Raw genomic sequence first — 26,695 nt, forward strand, 5'->3', positions numbered from 1 at the left:
CTTAAAATTCCTACCTCAGCTTCTCTCCCTCTTTTGCGAACTGATCTACCTAGCTCTGTCCTCTGCGGTAGTCCCCAGGGCCTGGAAACTGGCCACGGTTGTCCCTTTATTTAAAAAATCCTGAATTGGAACTGTAAAAAGCGAGCTGGATTCGAGGTGACACAGATCCCCAAATATCAAAACCCCTCCTCTGCCATTGCTATAGTGTAACCTGCTGGAATTCGGGGGACCTGACCGTGCAACATAAACAATACAGATTTGTGCCAGTTGATTGCATACCCGGAGTATTTGCCGAAATTCGTGAATATGTCAAGTACAACACTGATGGATTTGTACGGGGATGCTAAATACAGCAAAATATCGTCAGCATTTAAGGATATACGATCCTCCACATCGGCCGCCCATCGCATCCCTTGCACCATCACATCCCGGCGCACCCAGGTCACAAGGGGCTCCAGTAAAAGGGAGAATAGCAGTGGGTATAGCGGGCATCCCTGTCTAGTGCCCCTGTGTAGCCCAAAAGTCCGGGACGTATAGCCGCTGACCTTCACCTGCCCCAGGATATCCGTGTATAGCAGCCTCACCCAGGTTACAAACTTAGTGCCCAATCCCACTCTTTCCAGGACTTCAAATAAATAGGGCCATTCAATGGAGTCTTAAAGGTCATGGACGCATCAAGAGATAGCACAGCGGCATCTTCCTCAATATATTCCCTCCCAGCCATCACGTTATGTAGACGTCGGATATTAAGGGCCGTATTGCTTCCTGGCATAAACCCAGATTGATCCGGGTGGACCAGTGATGAGCTAACCGTCACCAAGCTATTAGCCAGAACCTTCGCCAAAACCTTTGCTTCCACACTGATCAGCGAGATAGGTCTGTAGGTGCCGCAACTATCCGCCGGTTTGCCGGCTTGTGGATTACCCCAATGGTAGCTAACAGTTGATCCTCTGGCAGCCGACCCACCTCTAAGCTTTCCTCATACATAGCCCTTAGATGGGGTACCGTCAAAGAGGCAGTGGCTTTCAAAAACTCAATCGGCACACCATTGGGCCCCATCGCTTTCCCGGATTTAATCTGCCCAATGGCCTTGCTGATTTCCTCATTTGAGAGATCAGCATCTAGGGTCTCCCTCTCCGAGTCTGAGAGGGCCGGCATGTCACTATCTCGGAGAAGTTGGCGTGAATCTTCAGCCATGTAATGTGTAGAGGGGGTGTACACCCTTTCCAGATGGCGGGCAAACTCCTCAGCTATTTCTCGCGGATGCGTCGCGATATCGCCCCCTGGTGTTGTCAGTTTATGTACCCATCTCGTCCCTGCTCTCGCCTCTCCAACCACGCTAGTGTCTTGCCTGCACTGTCTCCCATCTCATATATTCTATGCTGGGTATTGCGATATTTAGCCAACATGTGCTCCCTAGTTTTTATCCGATATTCGTCTTGCTTCAGTAGAAGCCTATGGCTAGTGTCTGGAGAGGGATCTTGTGCATGACTGTGCCTGTTCAGCCTCCAGGAGGTCTGCCCCTTCAGGACCACCTTATATGCTTCCCAGAGTGTGTGTGCAGAGTCAACCGAGTCCACGTTTCCAGTGAAATAGTTCTCTGTTTGGGTACGTAGTTCCTCCCTAATGTCCGGAATGTGTTGGAGCCAAGGATTGATAACAATGGGGGTACGTATCTGTCGTTCCCAGTGTGTGTAGTCTACCCAAACTGGGAGTGATCCGATATACCCCTTGGCAAGACTTGAGACTGGGCGAAACACCCCACGGAGGACAAGTGCGTAAGAAAGTAATCAATTTGCGACAAGCTCTGATGCACACCAGAGAAGTACGTGTATAAGTTCCCAGTGGGTTGAAGCGCTCGGCCTATGTCAGTCAATCCCATTGCCTCCACGAAATCAGCCATTAACTTACTGTATTTTGCTTTGGACCTCGGTGGATGCCGTTCCACGGTGTCATCTAAAGTCATATTGTAGTCCCCACCCATGATCAATTTACCTTCCCGGAGTCCCGTTAGCCTACCACCAAGGTCCTCCAATGCTTGTTTACCTAGAGCGGGTGGTAAATAAACTGAAGGTATATTTATATCTCTTCCGTCCCACTGGGCTTCCACCCCAGCAAACCTGCCCCCCGGATCCGCCCACGTCTTATGAACTATAAGAGGCGTAGTTTTCTTCACCAGGATTGCCGTCCCCCTTGACCCGGTGGTGTAGTCTGTATGTATCAGGAGCTTGTACCTCCATCTAGTGAGGCCTTAGTCTTATGTCCCACCAAGTGTGTTTCCTGCAGTAAAACCATGACATTCCAGGTTAATACAGAGAGTACCCTGTCTCTATCCCCCCCATATCCGTTTGTAAACCTGTTCTCTAACGGATCAGTTCAGACAGAGATGAAAGTTGCAGTATCCCACTCATCTTTGTTCGTCTAAGTTTCAGCATGGCCATTTTGCGTAAAGAGGTCTTAAAATCATACATTGCACCAATAAAACGATAAACAGTTAAACTCCCCCCTCCTCCCAACCCCCGAACATCCACCCCCCCGCTCCCCTGCCCGTGGATTTAGAACTACCCACTCCCAAACATGGCAGAGTGCCTCTCTCCCCCCTGAAATGCTGAAAATGCACGGGGTTAGCCACCTCCCGTCCCCACATATACATATCACAACCATCTTGAAGTTTTGCCATCCAATATGTTCATTAATCTATTCACTCCCATATCACATCAGTTAAACCCAACAATCGCGGTCTATTCATTCAGGCCTATCCTATATAACGTGCACTAATGGGTATCACAAATCACAACCCTAGCCCCCCCAATACTTGCACTGTCAGGGAGGCCGCCATCTCTCTCAGCAACAGCCTCTAGGGGTTGTCACTCCCACTCCATCATCTTAGTCTCTTCCTCTGCTGAGCCATTGTTCGTAACTTCTGGTGGAGCGCCTCTGTGTTGGCCAGATCTGCCGGGCGGTCTCGTCTTTGGGCCCCAACCGTGGTCCAACCTTCCATCCAGCCCCAAACTGCCTCCGGTGACTCAAAGAACCATGATCTACCATCTGATTCCACTCTCAGCTTTGCCGGAAAAAGCCTTGCATATTTAACCTCCCTGTCTCTCAGTTCCCTTTTCACCGCCTGGAAGCTGCAACGCTGTACCTGGATCTTGGCCGTAAAGTCAGGATAGAAGGCAACCTCGCAGTTATCTATTTTCAGTGGAGGATTTGATCTCGCAGTCTGTAGAATAATGTCTCTGTCTCGATAATTGAACACTCGGGCAATAAGAGGCCTTGGAAGTGCTCCCGGCTTCGGCCTCCCACCCGGCACTCTGTGGGCTCTTTCAATGGAGAAATAGCTGGACAAAGTCTTGGGCTTGAGATGCTTTGTAGTGAGGTCCTCCACGTATAGGACCGCCGCCAGCCCCTCAACTCGTTCCGGATACCCCAGGATGCAAATATTATTACGTCGTGCCCCACCTTCGTAATCGTCTAGCTGCTGCAACACCCGCTCCTGTTTCTTTTGCATTTCGAGCATCTGCGTTTGAAGTTCCGATGTATATCGTGACTATCGTAAGCTCTTTGACTCTGTCATCCATCTTCCGGAAATCAGCCCTGATAAGAGAGACATCCACCGTAACTGAGTCCAATGAGGCGCGTACCCCATTGATTGCTGCCATAACATCGTGCAAGGTTGGCTCCGGTCCCTGCTTGGAGGCAGCTGCCCCCCCATCTTTCTCCATCTGCGGCGAATCGCCTTTCTCCCCTGTCTTAGTCCAGGCAAATTTAGCTCATTGCTTCTGGGCGTTAGCCTTGGGACCTTTCCCCCCCGTTGCCATGTTTGCGAGCCTGCTGGTATCTTCACCAAAGGAGAATAGAGTGTAGCACCGTATTACCCACAACACGGTGATGAGAGTATCAGGACTTCTATGCGGCCTCCCTTGAGCTGTCTCCCGACCGTTGCACCTCGAGTTGTAGTTTTCTCCTGGTGAGGCCCCTCAAATAGTCGCAACTCTCTGCCGTCTTAGTGCAGCTTAGACTACAACCTCTTTCCAGAGTCGCCAATGTGTTATGTTACTGCTCCAAGGTTCTGTGCCTCCTCAAAGAATGGATTACATTGTGCCTCCTTATCCACAAAGCAGCCCAAGCTGGTCGCCTTCCCAGATCCCACTTCCAACTAGAAGAGCAAACCACGTCTAGTTGCTGCAGCCACAGGGCTTTCAGAGCTTCACTTCGCTCACAGTGTATGGAGCCTGGAGAGTCCACGCTCCGAACCTGCAGGACAGAACTGCGACACCCAGTGCCACTTCATGTCAGGTGTTTTTATTGGGTGGGGGGGACCCTCTACACCTAGGTCATCCTCCACTGTCGTTTTAAAGCAATATGATTCCCAGCCGGGCCTAACAGCATTCATCATTGCCTGCCAGTGCCAGACTTCAGCCTATCCTCGCATAGCCCAAACTGCATGCGGTGGCCAGTTCCAGAACCGTCCTGTGTTGCCCAGCCAGGTCCCAGGCCCAATACGTAGTCTCTGGGGCCCAGCCTTTCAATCTCCCCAGGCGACAAGGCCAGTCATTTCTTCAGAGTAGCCGTTGTAGGACCCCAGGGGGTGCCAACCACTGCTCTCAAGCTGCCCCCTTTATGTGCAGGCTACCCCTGGGCGCCCCCTGCAGGGATGCAGGACCACCTCCTCACCTTTTCGCCTGCTCAGTCCCGGCACCAGTCTCAGCACGCTCTCCTTTGTAGGCTGCCGAGCCAGGGCCTCGAGTAGAGACAGTGCGCCTCTTCCATCCGGATTCAGGCCTCTACGCCTCCTCCCGCACTTGCATCTCCTGCCCCGCCCTGCTTTCGTGGGCGGTGATCAGACCCCTGATTCAGGTCCCCGGCACCTCAGCCCTTTTCCGGCGCTGGGGTCAGGGCCCCCAGAGCCTCTCCCTCTCCAGGCCTGTGTCTACGGCCGCAGCTCATGGAAACGTCCGGGCCATTAATCCCAGGCCCTCGGCCGCCGTGGCACCCACTAGATCGCGTCAGTGCAGGCAGCCTTTTAGGGCACGGTGTCGCTCGGTCCCTTATACTGGTTTTGATGGGATAAATCACATCTAGTTGCGCACAGTTCACCAGGTGTAATCCTCGGTCCCTTATGCCACAATCTCGGGGCCTCCACTATGTGCGGGGAGTCGCCAGATCTACACCGGACTCTGCGGGTTGTAATCTCCGCCGCATCTCAGAGGCCGCATCCGCCTTCTCCCCACATCAAGGACCCGCCATTACCGCTCCCGCGGGACCACTGGGGACGATCGCCCACTCCTCTGATTTGTCCGCAGAAACTTTTTAATGTTACCCCGGGGGGGGGGGGGACAGGACACAGCACTTCAGCACGATTACCTCCACGGATGGCACCGGATAAGGCAGGATGCTGTGTAGGGACAAGGGAGCTCGCTCAGGCTGCCGCCAATCTCGGTGGCTGCTAGCCTCGCCCCCCTAACTTTTTACTTTTTAAATGCCTAACTATTAGTATGCTTTTAAAATTCTAAGTAGTATGGATTGTGGGACTTAACACATAGCCCTAACAGTTATTTCAAACAATTTTTAGAAAAAATTCAAATTTGACAATTATTTTTTTAACCTAACAATTTTGGATTCCTTAGTGGAATCCCTCATTAACCATGTGGTGCAGCAAATATCAAGTCATGTATCCCACTGCTGTACCACCAATGTGGGAAGATGGCTCTTTCGACACAATATACATTGTTTTGGTATGTTATATAGAGTTCAGGTATCATTATTATTGGTCAGGGGCTTGCTTTAACAATCCCATGGTGCTCCTTTCGTGATAGTGTGGTGAGCAACCCTACGCTTATCAAGGAGGAGTGTTCGACATTTGTTGAATGCACACAGTTAATAAATGACACACACAATAAGAACTTAATAAGAAGATCCACACCAATTAGAAAAATAGCACATATTTTTATATAATTGTTGCCAACAAGAAATTGGTTATTGGGTAAGTACTTTTTAAGTAGGAGTTTTAAAGAAAGCAGGAATAAAACTTGTATTGTCTCTAATGCAATAATGGAATCCTTTGGGAAAAGACACATATACCGCATACAGGTAATTAGCAGCGACTTACAGACCAATCTTCTAGAGATACGGTCAGTATGGGGCAAGGTCCATGGCAGCACCAACATCTGCTCTGGGGCGTCTCAGTGCAGAGGTGCTTTTTGTATTGAGTGCCCTGTTGGATTCAAAAGGGCAGGGGTTCTAGGGAAAAAAGACTGCAAGTAGGGACTGGGTGTCCTGTCTGGCTGAACCAACAGGCGCACTAATCTGGAGGGTCTTGAGCACATCAGTCCACTGTGACTCGGGCCAAGGGGGCATGTGTGCAGTGGGGCTTTGTCCGGCGATGTCGCATCGTGAAGACTTCTAGCAGTTTAAGGGGGCCTACGAAAAGAGGCTGCAGGTGGTGACTTGGGGACCAGTCTGTCCAAACCCTAGGTGGGGTTCAGCTCTGGAGGGTCAGAGGACCTCGTTGGCCCACTTAAATTCGGGCTATGGGGCTTGGGTACAGTGGTGCTTTTAGGTGTCGGTTTTATGACAGTGCGGGGCTCCTGCGGTTCTTCTTGGGCGCCTACAGGGTATAGGGGAGCAGCTCCCCTACTCCACTGGAGATGCTGGTAGTTCCTTGAAATGCTGGCAGTCTTCCCAGGCTTTTGAAGGAAGGGGAGCTGCAGGACGAGTCGACTTTGGCTCAATTGTCGGAGACAGCAGGCAGGCTGGCAGGGTTGGCGCCAGGTCAGTTGCTGCTCCTCAGTTCTAGGTTTTTCTGGCTCTTTGGTGTCCTCCTTCTACTTAGGTCAGTAGGGTATGTTTTCCTGGTGTCAGGGGCTTTCCTAAATACTATATTTTGGGACATTAAGGGGAGTGAAGGGTGGTAGCCAATGGGATACTTACCCTTGGGTCACAACATCCCCTATATGAACACTTCCTGTGTGAAGTGGGCATAGCCTTGTGCCAGAGTTCCTAATTCTGCCATTACCAAGATGGCAGAATTTTCTTAAAGGGGGGACATCCGGCAACTCACCTTAGGGGTATGACTGGCCTGATAGTGCACCAAGCTTCCGTTCATATCTAATTTCCCGTCTGTCATGGTGCCAAATGGGCCCAGGGCATGGGGTTGGCATTTCCCTTGTCTGGGGAAGCTGTAATCACATATCAAAGACGGAATAGGCTTGTGAAGCCTCCTACCTTAATATGCTGATTACTTAGCCATCCTACTTGGAGGAGGTGACAGGCTGGTGTAGGAAAGTGACCTTTTTAGGGCTCGCCCCTTTTCTATTTCGCAGAAATAGAAAACAGGGGTGAGCCCTTATGTCGCTGATCCACTTTCCCCATTCAGGCAGCTGATTGGCTCTCTTCAAGCAGGATTTTGGGAAGTGCACGCCTCGTGCACGAGCTTGCCTGAGCCTTCTGCCTATCAGCCTGCCAGTTCTCCTCCCCTAATTATTCACTTCACTTATTTAGGGCCGCAGGCCTTGACTCTGGCTCTTCAAAGGCTCTGCTCCCCGCCCCCCCCCCTGCACTTCCCTTAATCTCCCCGTGACTCCCCCCTCACCTCTCCCACTCCACTGCTTCAGGCCCCCACCATTTGCTCAGGACATTGCTTGTTTTATTCTTTCTTCTTTGCCCTCTTGTTTTATTTTCATATATTTATTTCTTACTCTGTTGCTCTGTCTCTCTTCCTCACTCTTCGATATTCCCATTCCACATTTCTCCTAGCTCAGCTTCGTTTCATTGTTTTCCGTTCCTTCTTTATCTGTTTTTGTTTCCCCCCATTTCCTCACTTGCAGCCTAACAGTCCCTCCTATGTCTAGGACTTCCTTAGCCTCGAATCTCCTCACATTTCCATTGCTCCTTTCCCTTGTTTAACTTACTCACAAAATACGTACTTGTTTGTCTATGTTGTTTGCAGCAATTCTGTGGAACTGTCTTGTTTGTTTCTAGTTATCAGTGTGCGAGGAACGCTCTTGCAGGTGTGAAGAGCGCTGCACCATGTCTGTCTGTTCTGTATTTACAAATCATAACTGACTTCCATCTCAGCAGGGTCCACCTGGCACCAAGAAGCGCACGGTGTAGCTCTGTGGGTTAACGTGCCTGCTACAATATTCTGTGCTGCCTGAAAGTCACAGCTTTCACTTCCAGTGTGCTGGCTCAGTTTTTCCTGCTTTGAAGGTTGTTTAAATCAATACACCTCTATCGCGTCTGTGCCACTCCACCGCAACACGGACAGACTACACCGCACGACAACACATGTGCAGTGTGCTCTCGAATATAAATAAGAATACAGTGTCATTCGCGCCTGTGCCACTCCACCGCAACACGGACAGACTACACCGCACGACAACACATGTGCAGTGTGCTCTCGAATATAAATAAGAATACAGTGTCATTCGCGCCTGTGCCACTCCACCGCAACACGGACAGACTACACCGCACGACAACACATGTGCAGTGTGCTCTCGAATATAAATAAGAATACAGTGTCATTCGCGCCTGTGCCACTCCACCGCAACACGGACAGACTACACCGCACGACAACACATGTGCAGTGTGCTCTCGAATATAAATAAGAATACAGTGTCATTCGCGCCTGTGCCACTCCACCGCAACACGGACAGACTACACCGCACGACAACACATGTGCAGTGTGCTCTCGAATATAAATAAGAATACAGTGTCATTCGCGCCTGTGCCACTCCACCGCAACACGGACAGACTACACCGCACGACAACACATGTGCAGTGTGCTCTCGAATATAAATAAGAATACAGTGTCATTCGCGCCTGTGCCACTCCACCGCAACACGGACAGACTACACCGCACGACAACACATGTGCAGTGTGCTCTCGAATATAAATTAGGATACAGTGTCATTCTGCCCCCCCGGGGACCCATGGTGCGTGATATACTATACTACATTGAAAAAAACGGGTGTGTTAAATGTCGCGACTACTTGCGCCCGAGATACTCGTTACATACACACATGCCGATGCATGCACACATACCAGAATGGCTTGCGAATGTGTTTTACTGTGCGTAAAGTGCTTTAAAAAAGAGGAAGCTGTCTGTTCATAAAAGTATGAGTGATACAGACCCCTCGCAATGGCTTGTATTCTTCCTACGGGTACTCACTCGAGTGTTAGGAGCATCCGCCCCTGCTGTTCGAGATTTGTGCAAAACAGGTGACACTCCTCATTCTATCCCTTAAATCCGAGCCACACCAGGAATTCACTGGAATTTTACCTCGCAAACCCCCCCCCTCTCCCCCCCCCTTTCCCCCCCCTAACCCCCCCCCCAACCAGGCTCTTGTTTTAACTAGCCCTTCAAACAGACAAGGGTCGCCAATGGGCCTGAAGCCAGACAGAGCCATCCTGCTTGATAAATGGATTTGCATTTGCACGTGAAAGCAGTAAACATACCCGAGGCAAGTATTTCCCCCCTGTTAGCAATATGTTAGGGATTTTAGCCAATGTAAGGTTTTTTCATTTCAAAAATACTATATTTGTTAGTCATATACAACGTAAAGGAGTTTATGTATTGTTTTGGTTATACGATATTTGTACTACATTTAAAGTTTACACAGTACACTAGATGATTATCTTTTTTTTTCTGTCACATTTGCACAAAACGTATATAACTTTTCATTATGTATCTTTAATGGAGATTAAAAATGCTCTTGCAGCTTTGTTTATTTTGCTAGCCAAATTAATGCCATCCACGCTTTCACCAGGCACGCACACATCACCAGTTGTTAGTGCACACTTTCATCAGACATCCACAAGCATCACCCATTAGATATCCACAAGCTTCAGACATCCACAAGCGTCTGGCATCCAAAAAGAGTCTGGCATGCACAAGCATCAGGCATCCATCAGGCATCCACAAGCGTCAGGCATCCACAAGCGTCAGGCATCCACAAGCGTCAGGCATCCACAAGCGTCAGGCATCCACAAGCGTCAGGCATCCACAAGCGTCAGGCATCCACAAGCGTCAGGCATCCACAAGCGTCAGGCATCCACAAGCGTCAGGCATCCACAAGCGTCCGGCATCCACAAGCGTCAGGCATCCACAAGCGTCAGGCATCCACAAGCGTCAGGCATCCACAGGCGTCAGGCATCCACAGGCGTCAGGCATCCACAGGCCTCAGGCATCCACAGGCCTCAGGCATCCACAGGCCTCAGGCATCCACAGGCCTCAGGCATCCACAAGCATCACACATCCACAAGCGTCAGGCATCCACAAGCTTCAGGCATCAGACATCCACAAGCATCAGACATCCAAAGGCGTCAGGCATCAACAAGCGTCAGGCATCCACAAGCATCAGACATCCACAAGCATCAGACATCCAAAGGCGTCAGGCATCCACAGCATCAGACATCCATCAGACATCCACAAGCATCAGACATCCACAAGCGTCAGGCATCCACAAGCGTCAGGCATCCACAAGCGTCAGGCATCCACAGGCGTCAGGCATCCACAGGCGTCAGGCATCCACAGGCGTCAGGCATCCACAGGCGTCAGGCATCCACAGGCGTCAGGCATCCACAGGCGTCAGGCATCCACAGGCGTCAGGCATCCACAGGCGTCAGGCATCCACAAGCGTCAGGCATCCACAAGCGTCAGGCATCCACAAGCTTCAGGCATCAGACATCCACAAGCGCCAGCCATCCACAAGCATCAGACATCCAAAGGCGTCAGGCATCCACAAGCGTCAGGCATCCACAAGCGTCAGGCATCCACAAGCGTCAGGCATCCAAAGGCGTCCGGCATCCACAAGCGTCAGGCATCCATAAGTGTCAGGTATGCACAAGCGTCAGGCATGCACAAGCTTCAAGCATTCACAAACATCAGACATCCACAAGCGTCAGACATCCACAAGTGTCACATATCCACAAGCATACACAAGCAACAGACATCCACAAGCATCAGACATACACAGCAACAGACATCCACAAGCAACAGAAATCCACAAGCAACAGAAATCCACAAGCAACAGAAATCCACAAGCAACAGAAATCCACAAGCAACAGACACCCACAAGCAACAGACACCCACAAGCAACAGACACCCACAAGCAACAGACACCCACAAGCAACAGACACCCACAAGCAACAGACACCCACAAGCAACAGACACCCACAAGCAACAGACACCCACATGCAACAGACACCCACATGCAACAGACACCCACATGCAACAGACACCCACACGCAACAGACACCCACACGCGTCGGACACCCACACGCGTCGGACACCCACACGCGTCGGACACCCACACGCGTCGGACACCCACAAGCGTCGGACACCCACAAGCGTCGGACACCCACAAGCGTCGGACACCCACAAGCGTCGGACACCCACAAGCGTCGGACACCCACAAGCGTCGGACACCCACAAGCGTCGGACACCCACAAGCGTCGGACACCCACAAGCGTCGGACACCCACAAGCGTCGGACACCCACAAGCGTCGGACACCCACAAGCGTCGGACACCCACAAGCGTCGGACACCCACAAGCGTCGGACACCCACAAGCGTCGGACACCCACAAGCGTCGGACACCCACAAGCGTCGGACACCCACAAGCGTCGGACACCCACAAGCGTCGGACACCCACAAGCGTCGGACACCCACAAGCGTCGGACACCCACAAGCGTCGGACACCCACAAGCGTCGGACACCTTCGGACACCCACAAGGGTCGGACACCCACAAGCATCAGACGTCCACAAGCATCAGACGTCCACAAGCATCAGACGTCCACAAGCATCAGACGTCCACAAGCATCAGACGTCCACAAGCATCAGACGTCCACAAGCATCAGACGTCCACAAGCATCAGACGTCCACAAGCATCAGACGTCCACAAGCATCAGACGTCCACAAGCATCAGACGTCCACAAGCATCAGACGTCCACAAGCATCAGACGTCCACAGGCATCAGACGTCCACAGGCATCAGACGTCCACAAGCGTCAGGCATCAGACGTCCACAAGCGTCAGGCATCAGACGTCCACAAGCGTCAGGCATCAGACATCCACAAGCGTCAGGCATCAGACATCCACAAGCGTCAGACATCCACAAGCGTCAGACATCCACAAGCGTCAGGCATCCACAAGCGTCAGGCATCCACAAGCGTCAGGCATCCACAAGCGTCAGACATCCACAAGCATCAGACATCCACAAGCATCAGACATCCACAAGCGTCAGGCATCAGACGTCCACAAGCATCAGACGTCCACAAGCATCAGACGTCCACAAGCGTCAGGCATCAGACGTCCACAAGCGTCAGACGTCCACAAGCGTCAGACGTCCACAAGCGTCAGACGTCCACAAGCGTCAGACGTCCACAAGCGTCAGACGTCCACAAGCGTCAGACGTCCACAAGCGTCAGACGTCCACAAGCGTCAGACGTCCACAAGCGTCAGACGTCCACAAGCGTCAGACGTCCACAAGCATCAGACGTCCACAAGCATCAGACGTCCACAGGCATCAGACGTCCACAAGCATCAGACGTCCACAAGCATCAGACGTCCACAAGCATCAGACGTCCACAAGCGTCAGACATGCACAAGCTTCAAGCATTCACAAACGTCAGACATCCACAAGCGTCAGACATCCACAAGCAACAGACATCCACAAGCAACAGACATCCACAAGCAACAGACATCCACAAGCAACAGACATCCACAAGCAACAGACATCCACAAGCGTCGGGCAACAGACATCCACAAGCAACAGACATCCACAAGCGTCGGGCATCAGACATCCACAAGCGTCAGACATCCACAAGCGTCAGACATCCACAAGCGTCAGACTTTTTTTACATGGTCACTCCCACTTTCTGACTGGCATTCGATGCAATTTTGACAGAAGTGCACTTGTGTTCCAATATCTAGTACCCCAGTGCCAGATATCTTTCCCTAAATGTGTGCAATTGTTCCTCCAATTGGCCATACCTTTAGCACCCCTGTAAGTCCCTAGAAAATGACACCGAGTACCCATAGTATGACTATTAAAGAGGGTCCAGAAGGGCTGCAGCATGCATTGTGCCACAATACAGGACCCTTCACCTAACTCATGCAGACTGCCATTGCAGGCTGCTTGTCTTGGTGCAATTAAAAAGTGAAAACACAACATGGCGCTTATCTCTGTGTACGGACTATAATATGTTAGTTTCACGTCCCTGTGTCCCATGTCTGCAGACAGTGCATGCAGTATAGGTAGGCCATCCCTACAGCAGGCCTTGCAGCCCTAAGGCAGGGTACATTATACGCAAGGCCATATCTGCATGAGCAAATATGTCCCTGTGATGTCTAAGTAAATTTTAGTTATCCCTAGTGAACAGGGAAGTCGTTTTAAGTACATGTGCTGGACACTGGTAAAAACATGTTCCCCATCCACATGCTAGCTTTATTGAAATCTATGGTGTTTGTTATCAAACACTTTGTCTTAATAAACCCACACTGATTCCAGGGTTGGATTTATTAATACATGCACCCAGAGGGCACTTCAGAGGTGCCCCCTTGAAGACCTTCAAACATTGCCTAGGCATTGAGGGTAGACAGATTTAAAAACTCTGCCCAAATCATCTAGGCATCTGATAAGGGAATCCATTGGGACAATAAGTGACTGTTTTCCATATTTTAGCAGCTACATGTTGATTTAAAGATGGAAAAAATAAGAGATCAGTTATTGTGAAAATTCATGGCAAAGCATTTGGAATACATCAATCTTGCCAGAGGGATAGAAACTACTTTCTAATATGTGAAAGAATTAAATGAGGAAGAAATAGAAGGAAGTAATGAACACAGTAGATGCCTGAAATGTGCAAACACTGTACAAGTCACCATTAAGCATAAGGTATAGATCAAAGATAATGACAAAAGAAAATCATATTCCATGGAAAAAGATATCGGCGTTCTAGATGTGGAAGCATCAAAAACATGGCATCCTCTATACAGGTAAAGTAAGGTTCTTTAAGTGCAGGAGACCATTATATGTTTTGCAAGTATGCAAATTAGAATTTGAGCCTCAAAGTATGTTATGTGGGTTCAGTAGAACTTTGGGTGAGTAGTTTAACCGATTCATATCGCCCTCTGTGGTAAAAGTAGACGTCGAAAATTCATAAATGTAGTTGGGCTCATGTTCCCTTTTAACCAGTGCTTAATTTGTTTAAAAAAAATTTTGGGAAGTGCCATGGCCCTCGTCAGGAGGCCACTACAGCATATGCCACACGTTGCCCCCTCCCGGCGCTGCTAATGACAGTACCAACACAATTGCTAATCATCCCATTCCTACAATTGAGGCAATTCAGTCTATTCCAGGTCCTCAAATCTATAAGAATTGCTTGGGCAGTAGTCTAAAGTTATTTTTAATATATTTTGAATTAATAAGTGACTGTGCTCCTCTTTAAATAATACAGAAAGTGCCGCCCTGTGGCAGACTGTTACAAGCCCCTATGTAAATAATTAAGTACTGGTGCCGAGCACTGGAAATCACTGGCTCAAATTGGGCACTGATTTTAACTTTGATTTATAACTATGTCTGTCCGAGTGACTAAGAATATCTTGTTGTTATCTTTTTAGACCCAGAAAAATATTATAGTGTGGAGTTGCTGGTGATGGTTCGTGGATTGAGTTTCCGTGACCGATACGCCACAGGGTGTAACTGGCCTGTGTCGGAATGGCGGCGTGACAGCACTGCTCCCACTGCGTGGTCAGATGCAGGTTGTTCAGGATCAGCATGCACCAAAACTGGAGCGGATACAAATGCTTCCTTCAAGGCCTCGAATCCTTTTTGTGTCTCCTTGGTCCATTGAAAGGGAACCTACTTTTGTAACAAGTATGTTAAGGGAGCCGCCAATGATGAAAAATGGCTGATGAAGCGGCGGTAGAAATTGATGAAGCCTAAAAAGCATTGGATGTCTCTGACATTAGTTGGGGTAGACCAATACATCACTGCTGATATCTTCCTTTCCCCCATTTCTTGTCCTCTAGGGGTCAGCATCACCCCGAGAGACTCCACTGTGGTGACTCCAAACTCGCACTTACTGATTTTGAAATACAGATGGTGTTCGTGCAGGGTTCGTAGTATGGTACGCACATGAGTGGTATGGCTCTCGATGGTAGGTGTGTAGATTAGTATATGGTCTATATACACAACGAGGAAGTGATCCAAATAACTCTCGCAGTACATCGTTCAGAAAGAACTGGAACGCGGCGGGCGCGTTGCATAATCCAAAGGGCATGAAGAGGTTTTCATATAGGCCATAATGCATCTTAAAGGCCGTCTTCCACTCGTCCCTGGCCCATTCGTACAAGATGGTAGACCCCTTTTAGATCCAGCTGAGTATATATGACAGCCCTTTTTACCTGCTCCAGTAGTACCGGGATCAATGGTAAAGGGAACCGGTTCTACACCGTGATGGCGTTTTTTTTTTTTTTTTTTTTTTTTTAAACCTTTATTGTGCATCAATAGCATACATATACTGGCCTACAACCACCTGGCCGGCCTCGAAAGCGATTTTTTAAAGCACAATCGTTAGCAATAAAGTAACCCAGAAGTCCCTCCAGCACGAGTTATGACAATATTCCAAAATGGGACTTCAATTCGACGTGACCAATGAGTTACAGGATTAGATAAGGTTATTTTTATATTATGAAAATAAAAGGATCAGTTGCGGTACAATCAACCAAGGACATAGGGTGGGCAATGCACGGAACCATTAATCAACAGAACGGGTAATCGTAAACAAGTTAGCAGAGCTGCAGTATACTCAGCAGGATGAAAGAGCACGTAGTCATTTTTGAGCTAGTCATCGCCCACCCCTTGGACGTGAGGCCACCTTAGTAATAATTACAAAGGGAGGAGAAAAGAAGAAAAAAACCAGCCGTCAAAGCGCGAAATGTATAATGTCTAACCGTCATACTGACCCAAAAAAAGGGGGGGGGAAAGAGAAAGAAAGAGAAAGAAAGGAAGAAACAAATAGAGGCCCATGGGAACTGAAAAAAAACCCAGACAGGGAAAAAATCCCTCCCCTAACCCTGCACCCCTGCGGAGGCCACGGCCTACCCCCCCCCCCAAGCAGTGTGCCTGTTGCCCATGAGAGTACCCGAAATTTAGTCGAAGAAAAGAGAAAGAGAAAGGTTTTATATAGAAAACTGGAGGAGGGCCATCCATACGGGCTCCCGGTCACCCCGTCCCGCCACATACACTCCTCCCCAAGATACACAATGCACCACATTAATCAAGCAGATCAACAAGTACTGGGGAGAATTAGCAACATACTGCACAAATAAATGTATCAGAAGAGCGTACGCCCCCCACCTCCGCCAGCCACCTAAATGTCAACATTTAAGAATACAACTTATCCTTGGCCAGTTCGTGAAAGTCCCCGGAGGCAAGTTAGTTGAATAATGCCATCATCCGCCGACATATGGAAACAAAGAATCCAGGCAAGGCCAGAGAGCAACATGAGCGCACAAAATGGACGCCGCTGGCCACCAACAGAGTCATCCACAAAGACGGCCATCTTCCCCGAAGTAGTCTCAGAACACGTACTCCACACCAGGGATGTAAAGACTAGGGTGGAAGAAGCAGGTACAGAATCCAGCCGCTGCCGTGGCAAAGCAGAAGACAGCAGTAGCGGTACGGAGTACGGAGCCGCCATCATCTGCCGTGAAAGGGAACCATCAGAATAGTCCAAACCCCCGGATAGTCGTCGACAATGCACAACATCGTCCAATGTCATCCCTGCCCCCCTGCACACCAGGGCGACAACAGCACCCCCATCGGAAACAGGCTGGGGTGGATCATCATGCACCAGGCGGGCGCCTGATCGGGAGTGCCCCAGTATGTACGCGATACCATCCAGCTTCCTCCCCAGCTCACGGGCGCCATAGTCCCAGGCAAATCGAAGGGCACCAAGCGCAGCAAGGATGTCTCCACAAGATAACGCAGGCCCTCTCCCCCGTACTGCAGCGCCATTTGGCTGTTTGCATTCCCCATCTTGCTGTACCCCGATAGTCAGAAAGGCAGCCTCCATCACTTCTCGGTGGCCCTTCCGAGTTTCCATCGCAAATGGGGACTGGAGATCAGGCATAAGCGAGGCCAGTTCGGTGGGACCACTATCCGAATCGTGGGGACAGTGAAGGCAAATCACCAAAGGAGCGGTCTCACGCTTTGTACATTGTCGCTCTGAATCAACGCCAGCCGAAAATTCGGGAGCAGCCCGGGAAAACCGGGCCTAATTTTGAACCGCGACGGGGCATCCACAATCCGAATTCCACATACAAACAAAGGTACCACCCGGTCACCGCCGGGGGGGTGTTCCAAAGCCGCGTTACTTGGCGATTAGGGCATCCGCGGTAAGGATCGGACAGATAGGCATTGGGCTCCACCAGAACGACGCCATGTCAGTAGAGATGGCCGCTGCTGTCCCAGTGTCCGGCCATGTTGCGCAGCGGATGTCCTGGTCACAGAGCCTTTCAAGCCGCCGACATTCGACACAAATTTCTCCGACTAGGGGGCCGGCAGGGAGCACGGGAACGCGCTATCCGTGTCAGCGCTCATTCCCAAACACCAAGTTGAGACGCAATTGCAGGATGATGAACAGGATAGTCGTGCGGGACTCGGAGGTTCGCGGAGCCGGGAGACTACATGTCCTTCCCGATCGCCATCTTGGCTCCTCCCGTGATGGCGTTTAACGCCCTGAAATCTATGCAAGCCCGCAACTCGCCGTTGGCTTTGGGAATAACAAACAGCAGGGAAACCGCGGGAGACATGGAATTGCAAATAAACCCAAACAACAGATATTTGTCCAGATATGCCCTTAAATGGGTGTTCTCAGGTTCGGTCAAGGTATATACCTATCCTGTGGGAACGACTGCCCCAGGTACTAAATCAATCTGGCAATCGTGTGGCCTGTGGGGGGGAAGTATCTCGGCTTTGGCATCATTAAACACATTGGCATCATTCTGATATTCACTGGGTAGCGTGACCGAGTGTTCAGCTGCTGTAGCGATATGGTGAAACTTAGCCATTATTTGGGACGTACTCTGGGTTTGGGGAACACAATGAGTGGAACAATATACGGAGGTAAACCGTAATGTTTTCTTCATCCAGTCCACCTGGGGGTTGTGCATCCTTAACCATGGTAATCCTATTATGACTCTGTATTGGGGGGCTTGTATCACATTGAAGGCAAACTTTTCCACGTGGTCTTGGCCGTGGCGTACTTCCATGACATCAGTTTGGAAACGAATAGGACCCGCTTCTAAGCATCTCCCATCCACTGGGAACACTGCTTTTTTTCCTTGCAGTGCCAATCTCAATAAAGAGGCCTGTTCTTTATCCATAAAACACCCGGTAGCATCCGAGTCCACCATGCCTGACACTTGACACCACTCCCCGTTTACCAGCAGGGAAAGGTCTATGAAAAAATGTTGTCTGGTACACGGGGTGTTTCCACATAATGAAGGGATGTATATCGGGCTTGAAGAATTCCCTTCTTCTTTCCTCAAGCTCTGTTGTTTCCCACAGCACCCTCTGATGTAGCCGCCAATTGTTTGCGAGCTTCCAGGCGTGGGTACTTTGTTCTCAGGGTGCATTCTTTGATAAAGTGGCCCATCTTACCGCAGTAAACACAAAGGCCTTTCTTCCTCCTGTATTCCCGTTCCTCGTGGAAAAGAGTGGAACAGACCGCTCCTATCTCCATAGGTTTGGTTTTTGTAACTGATGTACTGTCAGAAGTCCTGGGTTGGTCCAGTCGCCAGGAGGATCAGTCCCTCCGTTTGTTTTCTCCTCGTCTTTTGCTGAGGCGGTGATCAAAACGGAGAACCAGAGTCATCAAATCTTCGCACGTCGCTGGCTTGGGTTCAATTTGGGCCAACACGTCTTTTATCTCTTCTCTTCCCTTATGAAAGATGGCGGCCTGTTTAGCCTCAAGCGCAATGTTCCCTCTAGGCCGCGCGCGCGCACCTCCCCTGACGTCAGCGCACACCACCTAGCGTGGAGCGCGCACTCAGGACGTCCCTAGAGAGTCGCGCCGCCCGCCGCTTTTAAAAAGCGAGCGGCGCGATCATGAGGCACTTTTCCGTGTGGCGGCAGAGCGGGCGTGAGGAGTTCAGGTAAGGAGGCGGGGGGAGGGGGCTGGTGGCGATTGTGGCGCTTGCGGCGCTTACTGCTGTGTGGGGGCGTGGCAGACTGTGGCCTTTTGTTTAAGTACTGCTGATAATCAGAGCCCCTTCACGGGCTCCGATTAACAGCAATACTTAAACAAAATGCCACAGTCTGCCTCGCGCTTTACTAACAAAAGCGTAGACACTTTCCAAACACAGCGTGTGCTAAAGTACATGCTGTGTTTGGAAGGGAGGCAGACTGCAGCATTTTGTTTAAGTATTGCTGTTAATCTGAGCCCGTGAATGGGCTCTGATTATCAGCAATACTTATACGAGAGGCTACAGCGGCTAGGGAACAAGCGGAACAGACGGCAAGATGGCATAAAGGCACAACAACGAGTGGGACAAAGGGCGTAAAGGCACAACAACGAGTGAGACAAAGGGCGTAAAGGCACAACAACGAGTGGGACAAAGGGCATAAAGGCACAACAACGAGTGGGACAGAGGGCATAAAGGCACAACAACGAGTGGGACAGAGGGCATAAAAGCACAACAACGAGTGGGACAGAGGGCATAAAGGCACAACAACGAGTGGGACAGAGGGCAGAAGGGCACCAAAAACGAGTGGGGCAGAGGGCAGAAGGGCACCAAAAACGAATGGGGCAGAAGGGCACCAAAAACGATGGGACAGAGGGCAGAAGGGCACCAAAAACGAGTGGGGCAGAGGGCAGAAGGGCACCAAAAACAAGTGGGGCAGAGGGCAGAAGGGCACCAAAAACGATGGCACAGAGGGCAGAAGGGCACCAAAAATGAGTGGGACAGAGGGCATAAAGGCACAACAATGAGTGGGACAGAGGGCAGAAGGGCACCAAAAACGAGTGGGGCAGAAGGGCACCAAAAGCGAGTGGGACAGAGGGCAGAAAGGCACAAAAAACGAGTGGGACCAAGGGCAGGAGGGCACCGAAAGGCACAAAAAACGAGTGGGACAGAGGGCAGAAGGGCACCAAAAACGAGTGGGACAGAGGGCAGACGAGCACCATAAACGAGTGGGACAGAGTGCAGAAAGGCACCAAAAACGAGTGGGGCAGAGGGCATAAGGGCACCAAAAACAATGGGACAGAGGGCATAAAGGCACAACAACGAGTGGGACAGAGGGCAGAAGGGCACCAAAAACGAGTGGGGCAGGGGTCGGAAGGGCACCAAAAACGAGTGGGGCAGATGGCAGAAGGGCACCAAAAACGAGTGGGGCAGAGGGCAGGAGGGCACCAAAACGAGTGGGACAGAGAGCAGAAGGGCACCAAAAACGAGTGGGGCATAGGGCAGAAGGGCACCAAAAACGAGTGGGGCATAGGGCAGAAAGGCACCAAAAAACAAGTGGGGCAGAGGGCAGAAAGGCACCAAAAATGAGTGGGACAGAGGGCAGAAGGGCACCAAAAACGAATGGGACATAGGGCAGAAGGGCACCAAAAACGAGTGGGACAGAGGGCAGGAGGGCACCAAAAAGGAGTGGGACAGAGGGCAGGAGGGCAGCAAAAACGAGTGGGACAGAGGGCAGGAGGGCACCAAAAACGAGTGGCATTTGGCGCCGCAGACACGCGAGGTTCGGTTCCCGGCACACACAGCCATGGTTGCAGCGCACAGAGACCCTCCACTGCCGCACACAGAGGAAAAAAATTAGAGGGAACATTGCTCAAGCCATTCGGTTTCAGTAATCAGCTGGCGAGAATCGTTCAAGTACGCTATGAGATCCCTAGCAGCCTCCTCGATCAAAGCAGCATAGCTCCTCTACGGAAAAGTAATCAGCCTCTTACTGGTGCACCGGAAGTCATTTTCACAAAACGCATGTGTTACTACCACATGTATTACACGCATATGCACACTTGCACAAGATGCTGACACTGAATGTCAGCGCAAGGTTCTGGAGTACGCACAGTAGTAGAATTTACATAAGATTTGTCAGTAGATCATACTTTCATTGGCATAGATAAAAAGGAGTGGTTACACTAAGAAATTCGCAAAGGATGGTACGCTGTCCTCACTTCATTATGTACTACATCGCAGACCGAGACAGTCTTCCTCTGTCCACTGTGAATGCGTGGTGTGCCACTCCAGGACACAGGATAGGTCCTGGACCTTTTATTGTCAGGCACATGCCTAGACACCTTTTAAAGCGTTAGTCTTTGTACTTTTTTGGCTATTACATTAAAGTTGGAGAAATAGTAATGTAGTTTTCTATTTTAATACTTGTCTTTCCGTTGTAGACCTTTTTTGAATATTTTGAAAGTAATCATGTGGCCATGTGCTCTGAAAAATACCCAAAAGTGCTGCGTGAAATGACAAAAGATGCAGCTTCGATACAGCTGCTTATTAGGGACTCCAAAAATGTAGCAACACAGTCTTAGCGGGCACAGAATAGGTAGAGGTCGCCTGTTACACAAACAGCAAGGGGATGGAGAGAATGCTTAAATTTATCTCTGACTGGGATGTGGGGTGAGCAATTACAAGTAGCTTTCATTTTTCACCCACTGTGCCACTCTAGACATAGTTCAGCAAATTTGGAAATCGTCTTACTCCTGCTGCAATAGGAACAGTCACAAATAACCCTCTAACTATCCTTCCCCACCACCACCCTGCCATGACAGGAAGAACAGCAACCTCAGACCTACTTGGACTCATCTTTGAGGTAAAGCTTAAGAGCATATGACCTGAACTAACCAAAATTACTCAATGATTCAACCTATCCGAAATAACCAGTTGCTAGTTCACACTCACAAGGGTTACTTGGAAGGTTATAATATCCACCGCCTTCCCGTGGAGCATCCCAGTAGGGAAACCCCTTGTCATACAAACAATAACACTCACACTGAAGTGAGGCATGAGACCTCCGTCTACCTCTATGCATCTAGCGTGCAAAGAGGCCAAACATGTTTGAACACTGTGCTATTTAAAAACCCTATAACATAACCCATGTTGTCAGTCAATTTTTATATTAAATGTCTTCAAGGTTTTTCTGACAATATTGATCTAATCTCTTAATACATTGTTTGCTAATGGAATGCACTGTTTCCAACCTTTATCAATAGAAAAGGCCAGATACAGAAAACATTTGATTAGCTCGATCAAAAAATCTTTTAATTATGTTCTACATTGCTCCTACGTTTGTAGAGTATTTGTTGTGTGGTTGTGAAGAATGCTTGCAGTGCTGTTGTCCATGATGTTGGTGTGTGTTTGTGTGTAACAGTTATAAAACCTTTGTTCACAGTGCAAAGCTAAAATGTCACTCATAATTTATTAATCTTTTTTGTGTCTGATTTTCATCTAACAAAGGATCCCTAGAACCACTGTTGGATGCTTTCCATATATGATCCATATCCAGACCTAGGGATGGGGGAGTTCAAAGTTCACCGGGTGCGCTTCTTCGACTACCTGCCTTCAGGAATCCGCTGTGTAGCCTACAATGTACCATTGGACCGCTTGGCAGTTTCGCGTAATGATGGATCAGTAGAGATTTATAACTTCTCTGCTAACTACTTTCAAGAAAAGGTAATTTACTTAATTTTGTGTTGTTAATGTTATGTTTTTTGTGTATTTTATTGAACAAATAATTTTTCAAACAGGGCTTCATGGTAACATTTTGCCATAGAAGCCAATGTCTCCCAAGCTAAAGATTGTAGATGACAAACCATATTTAGGAGCTGACTAAAAAAATAAAATCAGGCAAAATAACATTTAAATTAGTTAACTACTATAATTACATTTTGTAGGAAGCTAGCTCGTTTTACAATATATCAAAAATAACTATATTTCATACAACGAGTCCAGGTATTCCCTTGCTAGTGGACTGGGACTTGCACCAGAAACCCTACGGTGCTCTTCTAGAGGGTAGTGTGGTAGAGCAGCCTTCGGTTTATTAGAGGGGAGTGTTAGCTATTCACAAATACACACAGTAGTCAATAAGGAGTTCCACACCAATTTATACAAATAGGACCTATCTTCATATATATTTAGGCACCAGATGCAATACGGTCAGTTAAGTACGTTTTTCAAGTGAAAAACATTTATATTTTATAGTGTCCACACAGTGCAATTTTCAGAAGCTGCAGTGTTATCCTATTGGAGGAAAAGTAAGTGTGGCATTCAGGTACAGTACAGTGACTTACGGAACCAGTCTTCAGGATTTAAGGTGCGTGGTGGGCAAGGGCCAAGGCAGAACCCGCAGAACAACACCAATGGGCTAGGGCGGCCAGGTGCAGGGGTGCAAAACAGCATCTTGGACCCAATGGTACTCTATGGGGATTGGTCATGGCATAAAGAGGCTGCAGGCTTTGACTGGTTGGGCTGAACCAACATGGGTCTCAGGCCTCACGATGCTTGGGACATAGGGACAACTGTGGTCCTCTTCTCCACAGCCCATGGGCGACTGGTGCAAAGGTGTCCTTAGGCATCAGGTTTTTCTTACAAGTAGCAGTCGAGATTTATTTATTTATTTATTTATTTAAAGAGTTTTGTATAGCGCTGGCTAGACCCAAAGGTATCAGAGCGCTTTACATGAGAATCAACAATGTAACAGAGGAAGTTCGACAATTACACAATACTTCCAAAAAAATAGGCAATACAATTAGGAGAGGAGAGAAAGGAGAGAGAAAAGTAGTGGAGGGGGCAGGGGAGGTGAGAAAGGGAGGATAAGTGAGGAGACAATAAGGAGAGACGAAAAGAAGTCTGTCTAAAGACCAACTGGGTAGGTGACGGCCAAGGAGGGAATCCACGGCCCATCTCCCCTATAGCTAAACCAAGTATCTCCATCGGGCATCAGACAAAATAGTTCAGTCTCAATACATAGAGAGAGGAGGGAAGGAGAGACATACATAGAGGGAGGATGCGGGAGGAGACGACAGGAGAGACGAAAGGAAGTGCAACAATGTGGTTCAACATTATATCAAACAATCAGCAATACATTAGGGGAGGACAGAAAGGAGAGAGAAAGTTGTGGGGGGCAGGGAAAGAGAGAAAGTGAGGATAAGGGAAGAGACAACCATAGAGACGAAAAGAAGTCTGTCTAAAGACCGACTGGGTAGGTGACGACCAAGGAGGGAATCCACGGCCCATCTCCCCTATAGCTAAACCAGGTAGCTCCATCGGGCATCAGACAAAATAGTTCGATCTCAAGTGGCAAGGGATGAGGTTCACAGAAAAACAGGGTGGGGACAAAGGGCAAGGGCATGTGAGGGCAGATGACAGAAGCTGGAAAGAGTAGGAGCGGAGAGGCCCACTTCAACTCTGGCTTGGAGTGACGGGTGCAGTGGTGACCTTAGGCATCAGGTTTTTGGAGTCACAGTCATCTCAGAAGTCTTGGGGTGCCCTCAGGATGCAGGGCAGCAAGTCCACTATTTTACGGGAGGTCTTGGTTCCTGGGTGAAGTTCTGGCAGGTTTTCTGGGTTTTGGGGACTCAGCAGCTGCAGGATAAGTTGTCTTTTGGCGCAATTGTCAAAGTCAGCCGGCAAGATCGGTGCCAAGTCAGTTGCTGGTCTTCTGTTCTTGCTGTTGCGACTCTCCACGTCTGACGTTCTTCTATCTGGTCGGCAGGATCAAAATTTCTAGTGCCATAGGCTCCCCAAAATGCTGAATTGTTTGGGGCGTTAGGAGAGTATAGAGTAGTAGCTAATGGGCTAATGACTCTTGGGGTCACTACGCCTCCTATATGGCCACTCCCTTTGGGAAGTGGGCATAAATCTGTCCCAGAATTGCTAAGTTTGCCGTCACAAAGATGGCCACTGCTGATAAGTTGTGTCCACCTCAGATTAGGCAACCTTAGGGGTGCTATTAGGTTGGGGGTGGCATGCCTACCGACTAGCTAATGTTCCCACCTGTCCAGGTGCTAAAGGGGTCTGGACAAACAGGCTCAGCTTCCTCTACTGTTAGGGGACCCAGACTCACATTTCAAAGGCATTAGCATCTTTGAAGCCCCCTTGCCCTGGTATGCTAATCAGCAGGTCATCCTGTGGGAGGGGGTATTATCACCCTCTTCTCGTGCAGTCTTTGTTTCTGACCTCCTGAGAGCAAATGCTCTTACCCTTGGGGGGGTCATACACTCGTCTCCGGTGGCAGCCTGGTGGAAACCAGTCATCCAACATACCACAGGCTGGTAGGTTTTAAGGGGGCACCTCCAAGGTGCCCACTAAGTGAATTAATCAATCCAACACTGGAATCATTGTAAGTTTATTAATATAAGATGTTTGATACCAAACATCCCTACCGCCAGTGAAGCCATCATGTAGCTGGGGAACTCATTTTCACAAGTGTCGGGCACATGTTTTAAGTGGCTTCTCTGTTCACTTGCACTGGCAATAATGGAACTGACCTGCACAGAGGCATATCTGCTCCTGCAAGTATGCCCTAACAGGTAATATTAAGCACCATTCTTTAGGGCTGTAAGGCCTGATGTAGGGGTGACTCACAAATATTACATGCAGTGTTAAGGGGCATGGCTCCCAGGGAAGTGTGTCATGTTGTGTTTTCACTTTTGTCTGCACCAAAACACGCAGCCTGCAGTGGCAGTCTGGCATGTGTTTGTTGAGGGGTCTTTTAGGGTGGCCTAATTTGTGCTGCAGTCCTGAGAGACCTTTCTTTAGTACTTCATGCCCTAGGTCCCTGGAGTACAATTTATTAGGGACTTACAGAGAGTGCTATAGGTATTGCCAATTGGGGGAATTTTTTTTACCATTTTGGGAAATTGATCAAAGCGATTGGATTTTTCGAGTCCTGTTGTATACTGAACTATTTTACTGGTCTGCCATGCCATATTTCTTGAATTACATTTGTTCCATTAGGTGTCCCTTTCCAGCAGTGTGGGTCCTGCCTGGGCCCCTTACTTATGTGTAAAAGAACAAACACATGCCATTTTGTGGTCTGACGTCCAAGGAGACCCTTATTGCACTAGTAACTAAAGTGAACAAGTCCTATATCTGATAAGAGGGCTGCCTGGCATGGGGTGCCTGAAATAGCTTGGTAGCATTCCTCTCAGTGTACAAAAGTTCAGTTTTTTGTTGTTTTTGCTCAGTTCTACTGTCTTGAATTGTATCTGATCTCACTGTGGCTGTTTGCCCCTTAATAAAACTGCTCAAAAAGAGAGTGATGTATTACAAAGTGTAAATAAAATCTAATTGAACAAGCCCATCACCAAGAAAGCCTATTGGACACATTTCAGCATTTAGAAGGCACAGGTGATGCCATTCTGTAAGTGATTTTCAAACTAGGGCACCTACAGATTGTTAAAAATGAGCAACAATCACTTTATTTATGGTTCAACCTGTAAACCAATGGGAGTTGTGTTTTTGTGCTACTTCTAACTGTGCCACATTTTGCACACATCTTGCACACATCTATGAAAATAATTGTCCACCTAACTTTGATCTTGCCACATTTTTGTGCAGATAAGTTGGTCAAGGGTATTTTGTGGCTGGTTGTCATGTGAGTTGTCGAATCCAAATGTTAATTTCTAGTTTGATTATTTTTACATCCTTAGCTAGCTTGAAGTTT

General features: G+C 49.0%; 1 protein-coding gene across 5 annotated transcripts in view; it reads left to right on the plus strand.

Moving 5' to 3' along the window:
* The window catches only part of UTP4 (UTP4 small subunit processome component), a 163,154-nt gene that overhangs the window by 24,158 nt on the left and 112,301 nt on the right, over positions 1-26,695 (plus strand). For all 5 annotated transcript variants that reach the window (XM_078670214.1, XM_078670212.1, XM_078670211.1 and 2 more), the window contains exon 2: positions 22,486-22,701. In XM_078670214.1, the coding sequence (XP_078526340.1) occupies positions 22,507-22,701 (195 nt within the window). In that variant the 5' untranslated portion in view covers positions 22,486-22,506. The remainder of the gene's footprint in view (positions 1-22,485; positions 22,702-26,695) is intronic.

This window comes from Lissotriton helveticus, chromosome 12, assembly GCF_964261635.1.
Source record: "Lissotriton helveticus chromosome 12, aLisHel1.1, whole genome shotgun sequence".
NCBI classification, from domain to species: domain Eukaryota; kingdom Metazoa; phylum Chordata; class Amphibia; order Caudata; family Salamandridae; genus Lissotriton; species Lissotriton helveticus.